Here is an 18,310-nt window from a genome sequence, read left to right as displayed (position 1 = left end):
TGCGGCCCAGTCTCTGAAGGGAGGGGATCATGCTCTGCTTCAGTATGTCACAATACATGTTGGCATTCATGGTTTTCTCAATGAACTGTAGCTCCCCAGTGCCGGTAGCACTCATGCAGCTCCGGACCATAACACTCCTGCCCCCATGCTTGACTGCAGGCAAGACACACTTGTCTTTGTACTCCTCACCTGGTTGCCGCCACACACACTTCACATCATCTGAACCAAATAAGTTTATCTTGGTCTCATCAGACCACAGGACCAGGTTCCAGTAAACCATGTCCCTAGTCTGCAGCAAACGGTTTGCGGGCTTTCTTGTGCATCATCTTTAGAAGAGGCTTTCTTCTGGGACGACAGCCATGCAGACCAATTTGATGCAGTGTGCGGCATATTGGTCTGAGCACTGAAAGGCTGACACCCCCCCCCCTTCAACCTCTGCAGCAATGCTGGCAGCACTCATACGTCTATTTTCCAAAGACAACATCTGGATATGACGCTGAGCACGTGCACTTAACTTCTTTGGTTGACCATGGTGATGCCTGTTCTGAGTGAAACCTATCCTGTTAAACTGCTGTAAGGTCTTGGCCACTGTGCTGCAGGTCAGTTTCAGGGTCTAGGCAATCTTCTTATTGATAGCCTAGGCCATCTTTATGTACAGCAACAATTCTTTTTTTCAGATCCTCAGAGAGTTCTTTGCCATGAGGTGCCATGTTGAACTTCAAGTGACCAGTATGAGAGAGTGAGAGCGATAACACCAAATTTAACACACCTGCTCCCCAATTGCACCTGAGACCTTGTAACACTAATGAGTCACATGACACCGGGGAGGGAAAATGGCTGATTGGGCCCAATTTGGGCCTTCACTTAGGGGTGTACTCACTTTTGTTGCCAGCGGTTTAGACATTAATGGCTGTGTGTAGAGGTCGACGGATATGGGTTTTTCTCTGGCCGATGGCCATACCGATATTTAGAAATTAGGTCGGGCGATGGCCGATATATGATGCCGATTTTTATGGCCGATATTTTAGGCCGATTAGAAAAAAAAAACAACTCACCCACTCCACTCCTCCCTGCTTGCTCCTGTCACTCTACCACACACTTGATGTCCTCAGTACAGATGACACTGGCTGTGGCAGGTGGCACTGGTTGGCTTAGGCAGGTGGCACTGGTTTGGAACTGACATGGCACTGGTTGGCATTGGCAGGTGGCACTGGCACTGATTAGCAGGTGGCACTGATTGGCAGTGGCACTGGTTGGCACTGATTGGCAGTGGCACTGGAAGGTGGCATTGGTTGGCACTGGCAGGCATTGGCAGGTAGCACTGGTTTGGAACTGGCAGGTGGCACTACTGGCACTGGCAGGTGGCACTGATTGGCAGTGGCACTGGTTGGCACTGGAAGGTGGCACTGGTTTGGAACTGACATGGCAGTGGTTGGCACTGGCAGGTGGCACTGGTTGGCACTGGCAGGTGGCACTGGCACATGGCACTGATTGGCAGGTGGCACTGATTTGCAGTGGCACTTGAAGGTGGCACTGGTTGGCACTGGCAGGCATTGGCAGGTGGCACTGGTTTGGAACTGGCAGGTGGCACTATCGGCACTGGCAGGTGGCACTGATTGGCGTGGCACTGGCAGGTGGCACTGATTGGCGTGGCACTGGCAGGTGGCACTGATTGGTGTGGCACTGGTTGGAGGTGGCACTGGTTGGCACTGGCAGGTGGCACTGATTGGCGGTGGCACTGACAGGCACTGGTTGGCAATGGCAGGTGGCACTGATTGGCGGTGGCACTGGCAGGCACTGGTTGGCACTGGCAGGTGGCACTGATTGGCACTGGTAGGTGGCACTGGCAGGTTTCACACTGAGCCGAGTAACTGTGTGTGAAACTGACAACAGAGAGGAGATGTCAGAATTGAGATTAATGTTGGGGTGGGCGGAACCCGGGACCCAGCCCGGGTGGGTGGGACCCAGCAGCTATCAAACAGCAGCCAATGATTGGGCTGCTTAAGAAAAGGGGCGGGCCACATACACGTAGAGGCCCGCCCAGATCCCATCCCATTGGCTAGTGTTTGATTGCGTCCGGGTCCCGCCCACCCCCGACATCAACCTCAATTCTGACAGATCCCTCTCTCTCTCCTCTGTGTTACGTGTCAGTCTCACAAACTCAGCGGCTCTGGCGAGCATCAAGTGCCGCGCTGAGTGTGGAGAAGGGAGGAGGAACGGCGGTCAGTGTTAAATATCGGCCTAATTTTGATAACAAGCGGCCGATGCCGATTTATCAAAAATGGGCAAATATCAGCCAATATATCTGTCGACCTCTAGCTGTGTGTTGAGTTATTTTGAGGGGACAGCAAATTTACACTGTTATACAAGCTGTACACTCACTACTTTATATTGTAGCAAAGTGTCATTTCTTCAGTGTTATCACATGAAAAGATATAATAAAATATTTACAAAAATGTGAGGGGTGTACTCACTTTTGTGAGATACTGTGTGTGTGTGTATGTATATATATATATATATATATATATATATATATATATATATATATATATATATACACACACATACATACACACATATACACACACACTAGAAGTAGTGGGGTTAGGAACCCGTAGACCTGAAACCGTAAGACGAGCGCAGAACACGCTTGAAACATGTTAAAGGGATTATAAACCCTCTTGGTTTTTCACCTTAATGCATTCTATGCATTAAGGTACAAAACCTTCTTTCGTGTTGCAACCACCCATGCTGCAGCCCCCCCGTTTTACTTACCTGAACGCTGACATCCTCTGGCCAGGAATGAGTACACCAGCTCTAGCTGGTGTCTCGTGTCCTGATTGGATAGATTGATAGCAGCGCAGCCATTGGCTCCCGCTGCTGTCAATCAAATCCAATGACACGGCGCCGGAGGGTAGGGCCGAGTCCTGCATTCTGTGTGAATGGACACAGATGCAGGACTCGGAAGCGCGCCCGCACAGGTGTCCACTTTAGGAGAGCCTTCTCCAATGTGGACACTCAATGCGGGGAGGAGCCACCAGCGCCACTGAGGGACCCCAGAAGAGGAGGACTGGGGCCACTCTGTGCAAAGCGAACTGCACAGTGGAGGTAAGTATGACGTGTTTGTTATTTTTTTAAAAACGAGGGTTTACAACCCCTTTAAGGATTGGTCTATCTATGATATTGCTTTAAAAAGGTTTTTTAAAAGGTCTTTTAAAGTTATATTGGGCTTTTAAAGTGAAACTATCCAGCTTCAATCGGATGAGAAGTCATCCGCAGCATTTGGTACAAGCCAACAATACCATGCGCCACAAATGACACTTCAGTTCTGAGAAGCAGCGGAAAGGTAATGTGATTTGCTGACAGTCACGACTATGAGCACGTTTTTAATAAAAGGATTGTGCTTTTTTTAAAACACTGCACAAGGAGAGAGGCATTTTTCTTTATTTTTTTGTAGCACTTGACTGAAGAGATTGAAATCCTGGTTCAAGTGATAGAGGAATTAAAAGCAGATAGCACTGTGTGAAGACAGAGGACGGGGTCTCTGCAGTGGCAGGAGCTGATCTCCTGGAGAAAGCGGTGACTGAGTGACCTGCAGACCTGGAAGCAGTTAGGAGGGAGACACCACTACTATGAGCACTGTGCAATAAAGCAGGAGAAGAAAGAGCAACAGAACTGGTGCTGTATGTTTTAAAAATGTCCTGTGGATTGGGCTGATTGTTGATTTTTGAATGCAGCATGAGACTGGCTTTACCTGCAAGTAAAGACTAAAGTAGCCTCACAACATACAGGTGTGACCAAACATGCAGAGGTTTCTACGTATCACATGTAGAGCAGTCTTTTCATTTCAAAAGGCTACCTTATACATGAGAAACGAGGAAAAGAAGTCTCAATCTAACCCTTTTCCAAAAACCATGCTGCACCAAACCACATGGCACTGGCACGTGTCTGCTAAAATGCGCGCTTTCCCAACATGCAGTAGTGTGAACCTAGTCCAAGCAGCCTTTTCAGAGTGGACTGGAGTTAATCAGCATGGAGGGCTGTAAATCAATTGTTACAATATAGCTAATGGGAGAGGAAACCCGCAACATTGTATATTGCATGCTGATTGATCCCTTTTAAGTCCTGGTTCACAATAGTGCGACTTCTAATGCGACTTGAGTCATATAGAGTCTCATGACAAACACATTACATTCAATTGTGCCTGTTCTTATCAATGCAACTTAGCACAGTGTGACTTTAGAAAAGGTTCCTGCACTACTTTGATGTGATTTACAGTGCGATTTGACCCCATAGAATATGCAGTCGCACTACATAATGGCACTGAAGAAAATCGCTTTTAAGTTTGTATCGCAGCAGTGTGAACCAGGTCTAAGTGCTGAAGAGGATATCTATGGCACTGGAGACATTTACATAATTTAGCCCAAATAATACTAACCCATGGCATTGCTGTTAAGTAGAAAAACCCCATGAGCAGAACCATCTTTTTCCAAGGCCAAGTAAAATGGATGCGAGCCATAGAGGTTTGTATCTTTCTAGAAATACAAAAAGAAATTTGATATATCAGCAGCAGGTAAAGAACTAATAGTTTATTATAATAAGTGCCATTCTGTTGGCCGATCTCAACAGTAATCTGAGATCAGCCAATGAAACAAAACATTAAATTCTGGCTTTTTTATAACGTTAAGATTCATAAATGCCCTGCACAAATTAATGAAAACTATGATATATCTGCAAAATTCATTGAGGTAAACAAATATAAACTATAAACTATGCGTGATGACCATAATGTGCAAAAAGCAGTGTAGTGTAGTTTGTTCTCCACAGCCCCGCACTTCCCGGCAGACGCTGCCGGAATTACAACAGGCACTGATCGGCTCTCACAAGGGAGAGCATGCCTGTCAGCTCCTGTGGGGGAATTCTCCCCCTTTCTCCTCACATTTACACTGTGTGCAAGCGGCGCTCACAGAGGCAGCCGCCCTCCTTGCTCCCTCCCCTCCTTTCTCATTGGCAGGGGGACAAGGAGCCACTCATCAGCCAGAGCTGCTGCAGGAGAGAATTGTGGGACATGTAGTCCCCAACACAAATGTCCCCATAGCCTTCTATGGGAAGAGGACTACACATCCCAGCATGCTCTGGGGGCAGAGAAGAAAAGGGGACCCAGAGGCTGCCTTGGAGCTGGGCAGACGCCACAAGGCAAGAGGTGTTGCCTCCTGGGTCAATGTGCCATTCCTCCCACAGATCCACGGCCGGTCGGGGATATCCTGCCTAAGAGGGGGATACCAGGTGCATTCTTCAGGTGCACCTGTACAGACAGTGTGAAGCATTACAGTTGTGAGGTAGCCAATCGGGCTACCTGAAGAACCTACCTGATCCAGAACACTTTGCTTGGGCCTTGATCGAAGGATTGATGAGCGGGCACTTGCCCATTTTACAGAGATACAGAGACACTGCATGTAGACAATGTTGCCTGTGGTTACCTACACTAATAAAACACTGTGTTGCACTCATCCTCTACCAGGCAGTAAAAGTGTTCTTTCTGCTCCAGGAATTACACAGTACACTTTTCATCACTCCTACTGAACAGGATTCTGAAGTCCACCAACTAAAGTGGCTAACTGAAGATTTAAAGCGGTTGTAAACCTTTGTGTTTTTTCACCTTAATGCATCCTATGCATTAAGGTGATAAAACACCTGTCAGTGACTGCCCCCCCCCCCAAGCCGCCCCCCCCGTTTTACTTACCTGAACCCTCTAACTTGACCCAGCGGGGACGCACTGTCTCTCTGCCCGGGGTTCTCGGCTCTTGATTGGATAGATTGATAGCAGCACAGCCATTAGCTCCCGCTACTGTCAATCATATCAAATGGCGCGAGCAATGGGGGGCAGGGCCGAGCCCTGCATTCGGCCTCTATGGACGCCGAATGCTGGAATCGGGAGCGCACCTGCAAGGTAACCCCCTCAGGGAAGCGCTTCTCCAAGGGGTTATCAGATGTGGGGAGGAGCCGCGAGAGCCACCGGGGGACCCCAGAAGAGCAGGTTCGGGGCCACTCTGTGCAAAACGAGCTGCACAGTGGAGGTAAGTATGATATGTTTGTTATTTTTTTTTTACAATCACTTTAAGGCCTTTTTCTTCCAAGGGACTAAAGTTACTGGCGCACATACGGGCACACACACATACCCAGGGCTTAGTATATATAGTGTATGAGCGGGGTAATCTAAACTTGAAAGTTACTCTATTGACCGCTAAACTAGGTGTAGTGTTTTACGTTTTTCTGTGCCTGTGGTGTCAGGGGACAGAAGGGAGAGGTCTGAAATAAGAAAGGGTCATTCCTCTGCTCTGCTTCTGCCTGGACTCATAGAGCCCAATTTAAGTAGAGTGGTGACCAATCCGTTACAGTGTCTGCTATTTTGTGATCTGTCAATTGTTAAACTGTTTGGCTCTGCTCTCTGAGTTATTCGCCTTGAGGAGTCCCCTCAAAGCAGCCATACAATGCCATTGAGTTATTATTGCTCCTGATTTGAGTCCTTATTACACGGTTAATTTACTTGAGATATATTTGCCTATTGCTCAGATATACTGCTGTTGTTTGTTCCCATTCTATAGAAATTTCACAGTAAAGACTATTTCTGTGTTTTACTATAACATGTGTCTTTCATTGGTGGTGTTTGCACTAACATTATTGTCAGGTGTGCCAGAGGGACTGAGACTGTTCTTGGGGTTGAAAGACACAGTACAGAACCAAATATACTCAAGTGGCTCCTTCGGGGGTAATGCTACATACATAAAGTGGTAAGTTCACTATGATTCATAAATGATGTCCGGGTGACACCTGTGAGTCCCCCGTAAATTCCACCACTACTAATACCCCATGTTTTAAGAGGTCTACAGCGCTCATGAACACCAAAGAGCCTTTGTAATAATCTTGCCGGAATCACCAAGGCAACCCGCAGGGTCCAATTATAGCCGCTCAACATATGCCATCATTCAAATGTAAAAACAGACACAAAGCTCTATAGTGTAAAGCCAATAAATGTGTTTTATTATATAAAGAAAGGTACTCAAATTGAATAAACTTAACAGAGACACAGCAAAAACAAATCCCTGCTACATCCACAGACTCCTCCCCAGTGTATTTCGTCATAGGAGACATCCTCAAGGGGCCAAACTTAATGAAAACTAAGATATATCTTCAGCTCGTGTTTAAAATCCTAAGAGAATGTTGCATCAACCACCTGAAACACCTTGTCAAACAAAGATAAGACCCAGCATTTAAAAGGGACACACAGCTTTCCCAACAAACAGAGGACCCCCTTCACTTCTCCAGACTCACACATCCATTTAGCAGGAAGATGCTGCTCTTCACAAAGCCATGTGCCGTGTACCGTTCTCCAGAGCCGTCAATCAGGAATCCATTGAATTTGGAGAAGAGGAAACTTTATCTCAATGGACAGAATGATATGCATTTTACTTTACTTCTCCTAAACAGACTGTCGGAACTGTTTTTTAGCAGGAGGAGCTATGTCCATGCTGAAAAACTGGACTCTTCGGCTGTGTTTCAGTTGACTGAGAATCTGTATGTTCTTGATATCACTGCAGCATTTTCTGGACCTTTGCCCACTGATGGTAGATACATTATAATTTGCAGGAATAAGCGCAGTAGAATCTTAGATATAAGTCATCTGCACTAACTCTCTGGCTTTGATCGTTTTGTAAGCAAACTGTAATAAATGTATTATTTTTGGATCCAAAGCTCTCAAACCAGAACAGGGAATGTTACATACTTTATAAGATGTGTGAATGAACACAGCCACAACACAGCTTACATGGAATCAAATAACAGAAGCTAAATTCAACTGGTTGGTCACAGATCTAAAGAAATTATTTGCGTTGTTCCACCCACTAGCCTAAAATGAAGAAAATCTCCCTTTTTTGGTGCTGTGATGGAATGATACCTTTAGTTTTAAAGAAGTCTCTGCTCTGCTCCAAAGATATAAAGCAAACTTTTTTACCTTTTATATAAACAATTGAATCCTAAGTGTAGGCTTACAATTTTTACAATATACATAGTTGTAGACACAAAACCCCTGAGTTTCTATTCTACTTCAATAAACTGTTCCATTACTCTTACCTCAGGTGAAATATCTCTGTTCCAAAATGTGAGGCGGGACCAGGTGGTGTTTAAATTGAGGGAAGTGAGATGTTCCCCCAAACCATATAAGTACTCAGAAGGCAGAGCTGTGGAGATCTGTAGGAACTGGTCTGCAAATAATAATGGAGCCAAGGCAGTGTTAATCCTGGAAAAATAGCAGAAAGCAAAGATAAAAGAACAGCACCATCCTAGAAGTATAATCACATAGTCAGTTGCTAATGTAATCGAATAAAAATTGCCACAATGTTTCTCAGAACATCCCTTAGTTCACCACAAATCTTTATATCATTTTATCACTTTCTTATTACACACAGCTTTCCAAAGCAGCTCTGTAGCTTTTATCCAGTCATTTTGAACTTCGGATGCATTCTTCTTGAGAAGTCGGAAGAAGGATTCCCAGAACACCATGTGGCCTATTGTACTTAACCAATTCTTGTGCCTGTATACCCCTTATGGACCATAGCTATTTTTACATCTCTGCTGGGGGCCTGTTTATTCAGCAATAACTTTATTAACCTCTTCATGCCTAAGCCTTTTCTGACATTTGTTGCTTACAAGTTAAAATCCATATTTTTTGCAAGAAAATTACTTTAAACCCCCAAACTTTATATATATTTTTTAGCAGAGACCCTAGAGAATAAAATGGCACTCATAGTTAAATAGTAGGTGAGGTTGAAAAAAGACACAAGTCCATCAAGTCCAACCTATGTGTGCAATTATATGTCAGTATTACATTGTATATCCCTGTATGTTGAGGTCGTTCAGGTGCTTATCTAATAGTTTTTTGAAACTATCGATGCTCCCCGCTGAGACCACCGCCTGTGGAAGGGAATTCCACATCCCTGCCGCTCTTATGCCCCGTACACACGGTCGGATTTTCCAACGGAAAATGTCCGATCGGAGCGTGTTGTCGGACATTCCGACCATGTGTGGGCTCCATCGGACATTTTCCATCGGATTTTCCGACACACAAAGTTTGAGAGCAGGCTATAAAATTTTCCGACAACAAAATCCGATCGCGTCAATTACGACCATGTGTGGCCTGTTCTGACGCACAAAGTGCCACGCATGCTCAGAAGAAATTCCGAGACGGAACAGCTCGGTCGGGTAAAATTAGCGTTTGCAATGGATACAACACTTTTGTCACGGTGCAATGTTAAAAATGGTTTAATACAGCGCACGCTCTTCTTCTTTATAATGTGAGAAGAATGAAGTAGTTTTGCTGCTCATATTCACACAGACTTCTCACAAACGTATTTCTTTATTATTTATCGGGATTCCCTTAATATATTTTGATTTGTCACATCTGACAAAAATATTTTTATTATTATTTTTTTTTTTTTTTAAAGGCAGATTTTTTTATATTTTAGGTTTGTATTTTTTCCAAGGCTGATCTTTGTTTTATTTTGGTTTTAGTTTTACTCCAGAATATTTTTGTGTGTTTTGTGTGTCAAGTTACCACAACACCATTATTACCTTGTATTATTTAATCTCAAGGAGATTGTTTGGTGTTGGTGTCTCTTGTTAATTTCACATTGTATTTTTGAAATGTACCTGAATCCTCACAAACAAACTGTCCTTTTTGAAGGAAAAAACACATAGGCAAGTATAATTGAAACCAAAAATCCTTTATTAAGGGCTCAGAACCAAACAAAGAGGGAGGCAACGCTGGATAAACAGCAGAAATTAGCGAAGCCTTGGACCCCCAAGGTAGACATCAATTCTTGAACATCAAAATTGGTGGCCTGAGGAGTCCATATGTAAGGGAGTGCAGTCTGGTCCAGAAGTCCCAGAGATCCGGAAAGCAGCAGATGACATCTGTGTCCCCAGGCTGTGGTACCACAAGAGGCTGCATCTTTTGCCAGACCAGACTGGATCCAGGGTCATCACTTTCTGGTCTTCCTTCCATGCTTCATTCCCGGCTGTGGCTCTGCTGTTGGAGATGTGGCAGGAGGAGGAGTAGGACCTGGAGGAGGAGGAGGACTAGTAGGACCTGGAGGAGGAGGAGGAGGACCATGTGTGAGGTCAAAAATGTGGGTATCAGATGTTATTTGGCCCCTTAACCCCTTATTGAGAGCTTCCAAAATTAATGACTCACACATGAGTTGTTGGCCCTCCTCCACCAGCTGCATTTTACACGCAATTATGCCAGCAAAGTCCTCCTCCACAGTGTGTGGTGCTCCCAGGGCCTCTGTAGCCTTCCAAAAGAGGCCTATGGCAGCCTCCTTTAGGGTACTCCTCTTCCTGCCACTTTCTCTTTGCAGGTGTAGGGGAGGGACCTGCATATCAGGCAGCCTGCTCGGCCTGGCCACCTCCTGGCTGAGACTTCCCTGTGTATGAAAAAGGGACATGGTTTTAGTTTTTGCATCATCAATCACAATCATAAATTAGTACTCCAAACTAACATCCAGTTAACATCATTGATTGGACAACCTGAACTATTTAGAGGAATGCTATACCTGGCTCAAGCTGGGCTCCTCCACACGTTGCTGCCTGGAAGGCCCAGGTTGGGCGTCAGAAGCCTCAGCTGGGAGGGGAAGGAAGCGTGGAAGGAAGACTGGAGAGTGATGACCTGGGTTCAGTCTGACCTGCCAGAAAATGCAGCCTGTCATAGTACCACATCCTGGGGACATAGATGTCATCTGCTGCTCCGGATCTCTGCGAATCCTGGACTTTCTTGCGCTCCCTTAGATATTTGCTCCTCAGGCCACCAATTAGGATCTTCAAATAGGTCATGTCTGCTGTGGGGATCACCTGCTTCACAATTTCAAACAATTGATCCAGCGCTGCCTTCCTCTTTGTTTGGTTCTTATAATGTGGGTGGTTGATCTCCCACAGACAAGGCAGCTCCCTGAACATGTCAATGGAGATTGCCATGAAGTCGGTATCGTTCAAGACATCCATTTTCACTGCAAGACACAACACAAGACAAACCCTAATGTCAGGCAAAACTCTCCTAATCTAGTTACAATATAGGCCTCAATCTAGATGCAGTATAGGCCCAAGTTTGGCTCTTACCTTCGTTATCACGATCGGTGCCTCCGATACTCCTTCGTCCGCTCACAGATCGTACGAACTACGCACGCGTGTTACGCTTTATACACAGTGTAACTCCGTTGCCCCTGACGTTCTTTCTAGTCTATTCCCCGCCCCTTTTAATTTGGCGCAGTGAGTGAAGAGCACATGGTGGAGTCAGAGCAGGTGCGTGCTAATTATAGCAACGAGGAGGAGGAAAGCCCGGATCCGGAAACGTCCCGATCCAGAAGGAGACGATTTAAGGCCTCAAATATGTCCTTTGGGGAGATGTTGGAGATGGTCGACATCCTGAAGAAGGCCGACTATGACGGAAAGTATGGACCTTACCACAACCCCAATATCAGAAAGGCCAAGATCATGGCAAAAGTGGTCAAGAGTCTGCACCGGAATTTCGGTGTACGACAATCGAAAGATCAGCTCAGGAAGCGGTGGTCGGACCTGAAATTAAGAGAGCCCGAGCAGTACAGAAAGATCCGGAGAGTGCTGCAAAAAAGTAAGTAGTTGTGCTGTGTTCTTATTCTTTTTGTCTTTATTACGTTCGTGCTGCTCCATGTACTTTTCTTAAGTGTTGTACAGTTTAAAATGGCAACTTTCATGTTCATGGGCCCATTATTCGTTCGTATCAAACATTTTTCTTTCGGCCTATAAAACACCATTGTTTAGGCCATATGCATTTGCCAACATTTTTTAGAGCCTACTTGTATGAAAAATATTTGGTTGTGTAGATGGGTTTGTTACTAGAATGAAATGCAAACTAGATTCTGTGTAAGGAGAGTACACTCAGCAGCTGTTTTCACATCTGGACACTGGAGCACTAGTGTGGGACACAAGAACACCCTTTTTATTAGGGGGCCCACACAGGTGCTCCAGTGTATACTATAGGGGTGACTCCATCTGTGAAGCTTGTACAAGACAGGTAAAGTCTTGAAGCTTGACAACGGACAATAAAAATGCTACATCTTGGAACTCTGCCAAAATAGACAATTGTACCCCACTTCCAAGCAATGTTTCATCTTTATATTTCGGCCATCAAATATCTGTGTGCTAATTATACCATTTTTGTTTTACATAGGGGAGAAAAGACTCGGAGGACACCCCTCATCCGAGGAGACCACATACCCCCCACCTCTGGAAGAAGGGGAAATACCCCCAACCCAAGCAGAGCAGGAGGAGGAAGAAGATGTGGTGGAAATTGTCACCACAACAGGTGAGTGTCTGCGACCACAGGCTCAGGTAAGAGATGGATGCCGGCAGATTTTTGATACCTGTTTTTGTTTGGTTTCTCTCTTTTTAGGTGATCGTGATGTTGTGGATCCAGATCCTTTCACATCAGAAAGTGCCCAGATCCTGATCGGGGAGATCATGGGGTGTAATTTAGAATTGGAAAACCTCAAGAAAAAAATCAATGATGTTATTCAAAAAAATAATAACATCATTGATGTTTTGGGGCGAGTTTAAAACCCCTCCAAATCACTTTGTTTTTTTGTGTGCTACAATCTTAAAAATGTTTTAGCGATTTTTAGAAAAGCCAAATTTTGAGGATGCACACAGTGTGCCAACATGTGCTATCTGCCATCACGGGAGATCAATGGACGTGTTTTGGGGGTGCAACCCCTTCCTCAATAATAAAGTAGCTGTGAGGAAGGGGTTGCTCCCCCAAAACACGTCCCTTGATCCCCCGTGATGGCAGCTAGCAAATGTTGACATTCGTAAATTGGTGTGCATCTTCAAAATTTGGCTTTTCCAGGGGTGACTTCACCCCATCTGAAGGCAATATCAAACACAGTTCCTAAATACTCACGTCTGATATTGCCTTCAAGTTTTACCATATGTGAACTTTGTTCAAGATTTGTGTCTTTCTTGTTGGTTTTACACATGCCTGTTTTATCTTAAATGGACATTTCTATTTTTGATAATGCCACCCCAAAAATTGTTATACAACAAACATGTTGGTTTGTTTTAAAAACCTTTTCTAAATGCACATGTGATTGTGCAGGTATTAAAAAGATTGTTATCAAGAATGTGTGGATTATTGTCTCAACGCTACAACACTTTTATGGTGATGTAATTGCTGCTTTCTGTGAAAATGGGGGTTATTTCCTAAGGGCAAATCCTCTTTGCACTACAAGTGCAGTTTCAGTGCAGTTTCAAGTGCACTTGTAGTGCAAAGTGTCTACGCCTTTAGTAAATAACACCCAACAGTGCTTTGTATAAGGTTACACAATCACGCCATTTTCAGGACTTCCCACATTGCTGTTAGGGTCAGCTAAAACAAGCACAAGCAGTAAATGTCACCAAAGATTTGCTTTTTTTTTTATTTGATAAAGGCTTCACAAATTGTCTGGCATATTGATGGCCCCCCTACCCGCAAAGAACTCAAGGTATCTTAACCGGACATCACGGGCACTCAGGGAGGGCAAGCCAGGACGGCCACTTTCAAATGCCATCAGGGTTGTTTAATTTAGAATTCTGGCCTCAGGCCCAACTGAGCCAGCATAGTTGGCAGAATGTTGGCGTAAAAAGTTATGTAGAACACAGCACGCCAGGATTATATGATTAAGTTTATACTCCACCATATGGATGGGTGTCAGAAATAGGCGGAACCGGCTGTCCATGATTCCAAATGTGTTCTCCACCACTCTTCTGGCTCTGGCTAGCCGGTAATTAAAAACCCTCTGTTCCGGGGTGAGGGTCCTCATCGGGAATGGCCGCATAAGATGGTCCCCCAGTGCAAATGCTTCATCCGCAACGAAGACGAATGGGAGTCCTTCCACATTGTCTTCTGGAGGTGGCAAGTCCAAGCTGCCATTCTGGAGACGCCTGTAAAACTCCGTCTGGGCGATGACTCCACCATCGGACATCCGGCCATTCTTCCCCACGTCCACATACAGGAAGTCGTAATTAGCTGACACCACCGTCAACATCACAATACTATTGAACCCCTTGTAATTATAATAGTATGACCCCGAGTTGGGTGGTGGGACGATGTGGACGTGTTTCCCATCAATTGCCCCTCCACAGTTAGGAAAGTCCCACCGCTGGGCAAAGTGGGAGGCCACAGTCTGCCATTCCTGTGGCGTGGAAGGAAACTGTTGAGGAAAACAAAAAAAAGTATTTTAGTATTTTTGCACATAAACATGGAAATCAGATTAGACACAAACATTCTTGGCCAACATCCAGATAACATTTATTAAGGGGAATTTTACAACACCAAAGTATAAGGTACACCTATCATATTCCCCCTCCCCCCTCTCATGGGCCATTTCTAACATTATAGGGGGGGGATCTTGGACAGGTAACCCTCTTCACTTCATTGAGAGATGAATGCCTAAATACAGGGTATTACTTGGAACAGCCCCTCCTTAGTTACACTATTGGCAGCCCACTAGACAGGTAAGAAGTGTCATAATACAAAGATATAAATACACATTGTACACATTTTAGCAAATTTTGGACTTTCTGCTATTACCTATCAAGATAATAATAGGATACAAAAACTTTAAACAGTACCATTTGAAAGTATACAGGCAGGCCCTTGCACTACATGCTTTGGGGAATTCATCCATAAATCTGAGCACAGAAGAGATGGGCATAGTGTGTATGGGTTTGGCAAAGTCAGCAGATAGATGATTGAGGATAGATAGAGAATTGTTATCAGCTGACTTAGCAGTTGGGGGGAGGGAGGGTTAATAAAAATGATTTGGGGACACTACAAAAAAAAAGCCTCTGGCACTCTGCCTGAATTTAAAGCACAAATCACATTTAAAAACATTTTAGGGGGTGTTTGGGGTAAAGCACTACTATGGAGCTGATAAAATACATTGTTAAGTGACTACATGAAGTGAATATGGGGCCAGGAGACCATGCTGGGGAGGTTAGTGAAGGCAAATATGTATGAAGGACTAAAAAAATAATTACATAAAAATCCAGCATGCATGAGGACAAAGGGGACATTCACAGCATATTACAATCATGGTAATTAGGGAATGAGGAAAGAAATACAATATATTAGCAAACATTCAATACAATAATGTGATACAATGTGATATTAAACGATAAAAATCTTACCTTCATATACTCCTTCTGTAGGACCTGGATGATGGCAGAACAGGTCTCTGGGATAATGATACCCAGAGCCTGGGGGAGATGCCTGTCGAGAACTTGAGGTCCTGCAGGCTTCTCCCCGTCGCCGAATACCGCAGGGTAGCGACGAGCCTCTGCTCCGCAGTGATGGCTTGCCTCACGCGGGTATCCTGCCTGCTGATATAGGGAGTCAGCGAAGCCAACAAACGGTGAAATACGGGGTCCTCCATCCTGAGAAAGTTCCTGAAATCATAAGGATTATTCTCACGGATCTCACGGAGCAAAGGCATATGACAGAACTGGTCACGCTGAAGCAACCAATTCTTGGTCCATGAACTCCTCCCCACCCTGTTCATGGACTGGGCTTGTGTCAAGGTCAGGACCCCAACACCAAGCCCCCGCACAGCACAAACTCTACGTATACGCAACATGGCTAGAAAATGGTCGGCTGCTCAGAACGAAGTAACAGAATGCACTGAAGAACAGCAAGGCCTGTGAAGAGCGACCTGAAAAACAGTAACAAACGAACAAGAACACAATGACAAAGTCACGCGTAGCTTGCTTGCACGCACTGAAGAGCAGATACAAACCCACAAGCACAAACTGAACCGCAGAAAACGATCTGAAAGCCACGAGTCTGAAAAAGCGCGAATCGTCTCTCACCAAACTTTTACTAACACGAGATTAGCAAAATGAGCCCAAAGGGTGCCGCTCTTGGTTCGGAACTGGCCTTTTCTAGTCTAGTTGTATGTGGTTGACGTCACCGCGTTGTCGGCGATCGGAAATTCCGACAACTTGGTGCGACCGTGTGTATGCAAAACAAGTTTGAGCCAACATCCGTCGGAAAAAATCCTAAGATTTTGTTGTCGGAATGTCCGATCACTGTCCCTTTGGGAAAAAAAATTCTGATCACTTTTATTGCTGTCACAAGGAATGTAAACATCCGTTGTGACAGCAATAGGCAGTGACAGGTACTCTTTATGGAGCGATCTGGGGTCTTTAAGACCCCAAATCCCTCCTTTGCACTTAAAAGCATTCAAAACGCCAAGTTTGGCTGTTTTGAATACTGACATTTTTTTTAATTTGGAGCCTTTAAGTCTTCTGTAAACCGGAAGTGATGTCATGACATCGCTTCCGGGTTACTAGATCAGAGACCCGATCAAAGCCGATTCCAGCTTCGTTCGGGTCTCCTGGCGTGCCGGCTGGTCGCTCGGGCCTCTTGGTGGGACAGGAAAGCAGGGGCGAGCCGCGGAAGGCGGCGGGAGGGGGCGTCTCTGCTGCTTGGGATAACAGCTGAGCAGCTTTTAGCCGCATCAGTTGTTATCCCAAAAAAGCCAACTGCCGGCTCTAAAAAAAGGTCCCAGGGTGATGCCTGAAGCTGCAGGCATCACCCCCGTCCAACCCCTTCAAGCCAAGGCCGCATATTTACATACGGTCGGCATGAAGGGGTTAAGGATAAACTAATACATATTTTATGGGGACGAACAAGACTTTCTTTTGGCAATATTTATATTTTATTTTCTAGACAGTCTAGCAGTACAAGTAGCAAAAATTTTCAAAGGCATCAGATCCAACAAAATAGAATAATAGAAGCAATATATGTCCCTCCGTGAACTCACAGAAAATAATTCTACTGTGAGTACATAAATTATAATATATTTTTTCAATAGTTCTTTGAGGGACACATTCAGAAAACCATTGGGACAAATCACAAGAATTAATCACGGGAGTGGGCAGAGTCCCTAAGCACAAACAAAATCTAGGTGAGAACAAGCCCTAAAAGGATGTATCACACTGCAGTAGGGTGTGCAAAAAAATATGGCCAAAGCTGACATTTGCCAATAGAGCCACATCAAACTTAAGAAACTGATGCTTTATGATGGAAATTTCAGAAAGCACTGGCCACCCAAGTAGAATACACAATAACTATAAGTCTATTAAGATTTGGTGAAAGCTAAAGCCACCATGCCCTTACAAATGTCAGTCCTAAAGTGCCAGCCCTTTAGATTGCTTTTTATGTTGCACCCAGCATCTCTTTCTCCTGCAGGTAGCAATATAAAACCACTGATTTCCTAACTGAGCTGTGTCACTTAATGAAAGAGAGAGAAAAGAACTGCCTACATAAATCCTTGCCAGTCCTGCTAGTTATCAGTTGGTCCAATTGAAATGACTCTGCCACTATATGGAGGATTGTCCTCCCACACTAACTATAATGTACCTTTTTGTTCTTTTAAGGAGGTCGTTTCCATGTTCCATCTATGTTGAGTTAAACATGCTGTGAATATGTACCTATGTGTGTTATGTACTGTACCTTTGTACTGGAGGCTTTTTTTCAATAAAATATTTGAACAAGAAATAACTTCAAGTATAGACACAATATGTGTGTGCACAACAGATGAGGAGGAGAATGTATTTGTCAGCTTTGGTAAATTTTTGGTGTATTAAAAAGAATAGTGTACTGCCAGTTAGAGGTGCACCGAAATTTGGTCCTTCGAAAATTATCGTCCGAAAACAATTTTTATTCATTTCATTTGGCCGAAAGGAAAAAACAGCCGATACCGAAAGGGGGCGTGGTCCGCCCCGTGTGCCGCCCATTGCGGAAGTGTCATCCTGGCGCGCCCAGTTCTCCACCCCCTCCTCCTCCCCTCCCGTCTCCTTTACTCGCCGTGATCTCCATGTGTCATGGAGCTGAATTGCCCAGGCCGTAGTAACAGTGTCCCGCCTCCTGTGATAGACGGCACACTGATCCAATGGCTGGACATTGAATTAGTGTGACATGATCACAGGAGGCGGGACATTGTTACTGCAGCCCGGGCATTTCAATTCCTGCTCCGCGACACACGGAGATCGCCACTGATGCAGGCACAGGCAAGCTGCATATGACGGGCACTCGTGGGGCTGCTGGGCACTGGCAAGCTGCATATGATGGGCACTGGCAAGCTGCATATGATGGGCACTGGCAAGCTGCATATGATGGGCACTGGTGGGGCTGCTGGGCACTGGCAAGCTGCATATGATGGGCACTGGCAAGCTGCATATG

The 18,310-nt window shown here is 45.0% G+C and overlaps 1 protein-coding gene across 1 annotated transcript in view; it reads right to left on the bottom strand.

Moving 5' to 3' along the window:
- Positions 1-18,310, bottom strand: part of GAA (alpha glucosidase) — a 140,175-nt gene that overhangs the window by 100,669 nt on the left and 21,196 nt on the right. The window contains exons 4-5 of the mRNA XM_073608206.1: positions 8,131-8,296; positions 4,439-4,535 (exon numbers count right to left, since the gene is read on the bottom strand). Coding sequence (XP_073464307.1) covers positions 4,439-4,535; positions 8,131-8,296 — 263 coding nt within the window. The remainder of the gene's footprint in view (positions 1-4,438; positions 4,536-8,130; positions 8,297-18,310) is intronic.

Source organism: Aquarana catesbeiana, linkage group LG12, assembly GCF_042186555.1.
Source record: "Aquarana catesbeiana isolate 2022-GZ linkage group LG12, ASM4218655v1, whole genome shotgun sequence".
Lineage (NCBI taxonomy): Eukaryota > Metazoa > Chordata > Amphibia > Anura > Ranidae > Aquarana > Aquarana catesbeiana.
The sequence above is the reverse complement of the archived record's forward strand: the minus strand, read 5'-3'. Positions and strand labels throughout refer to the sequence as shown.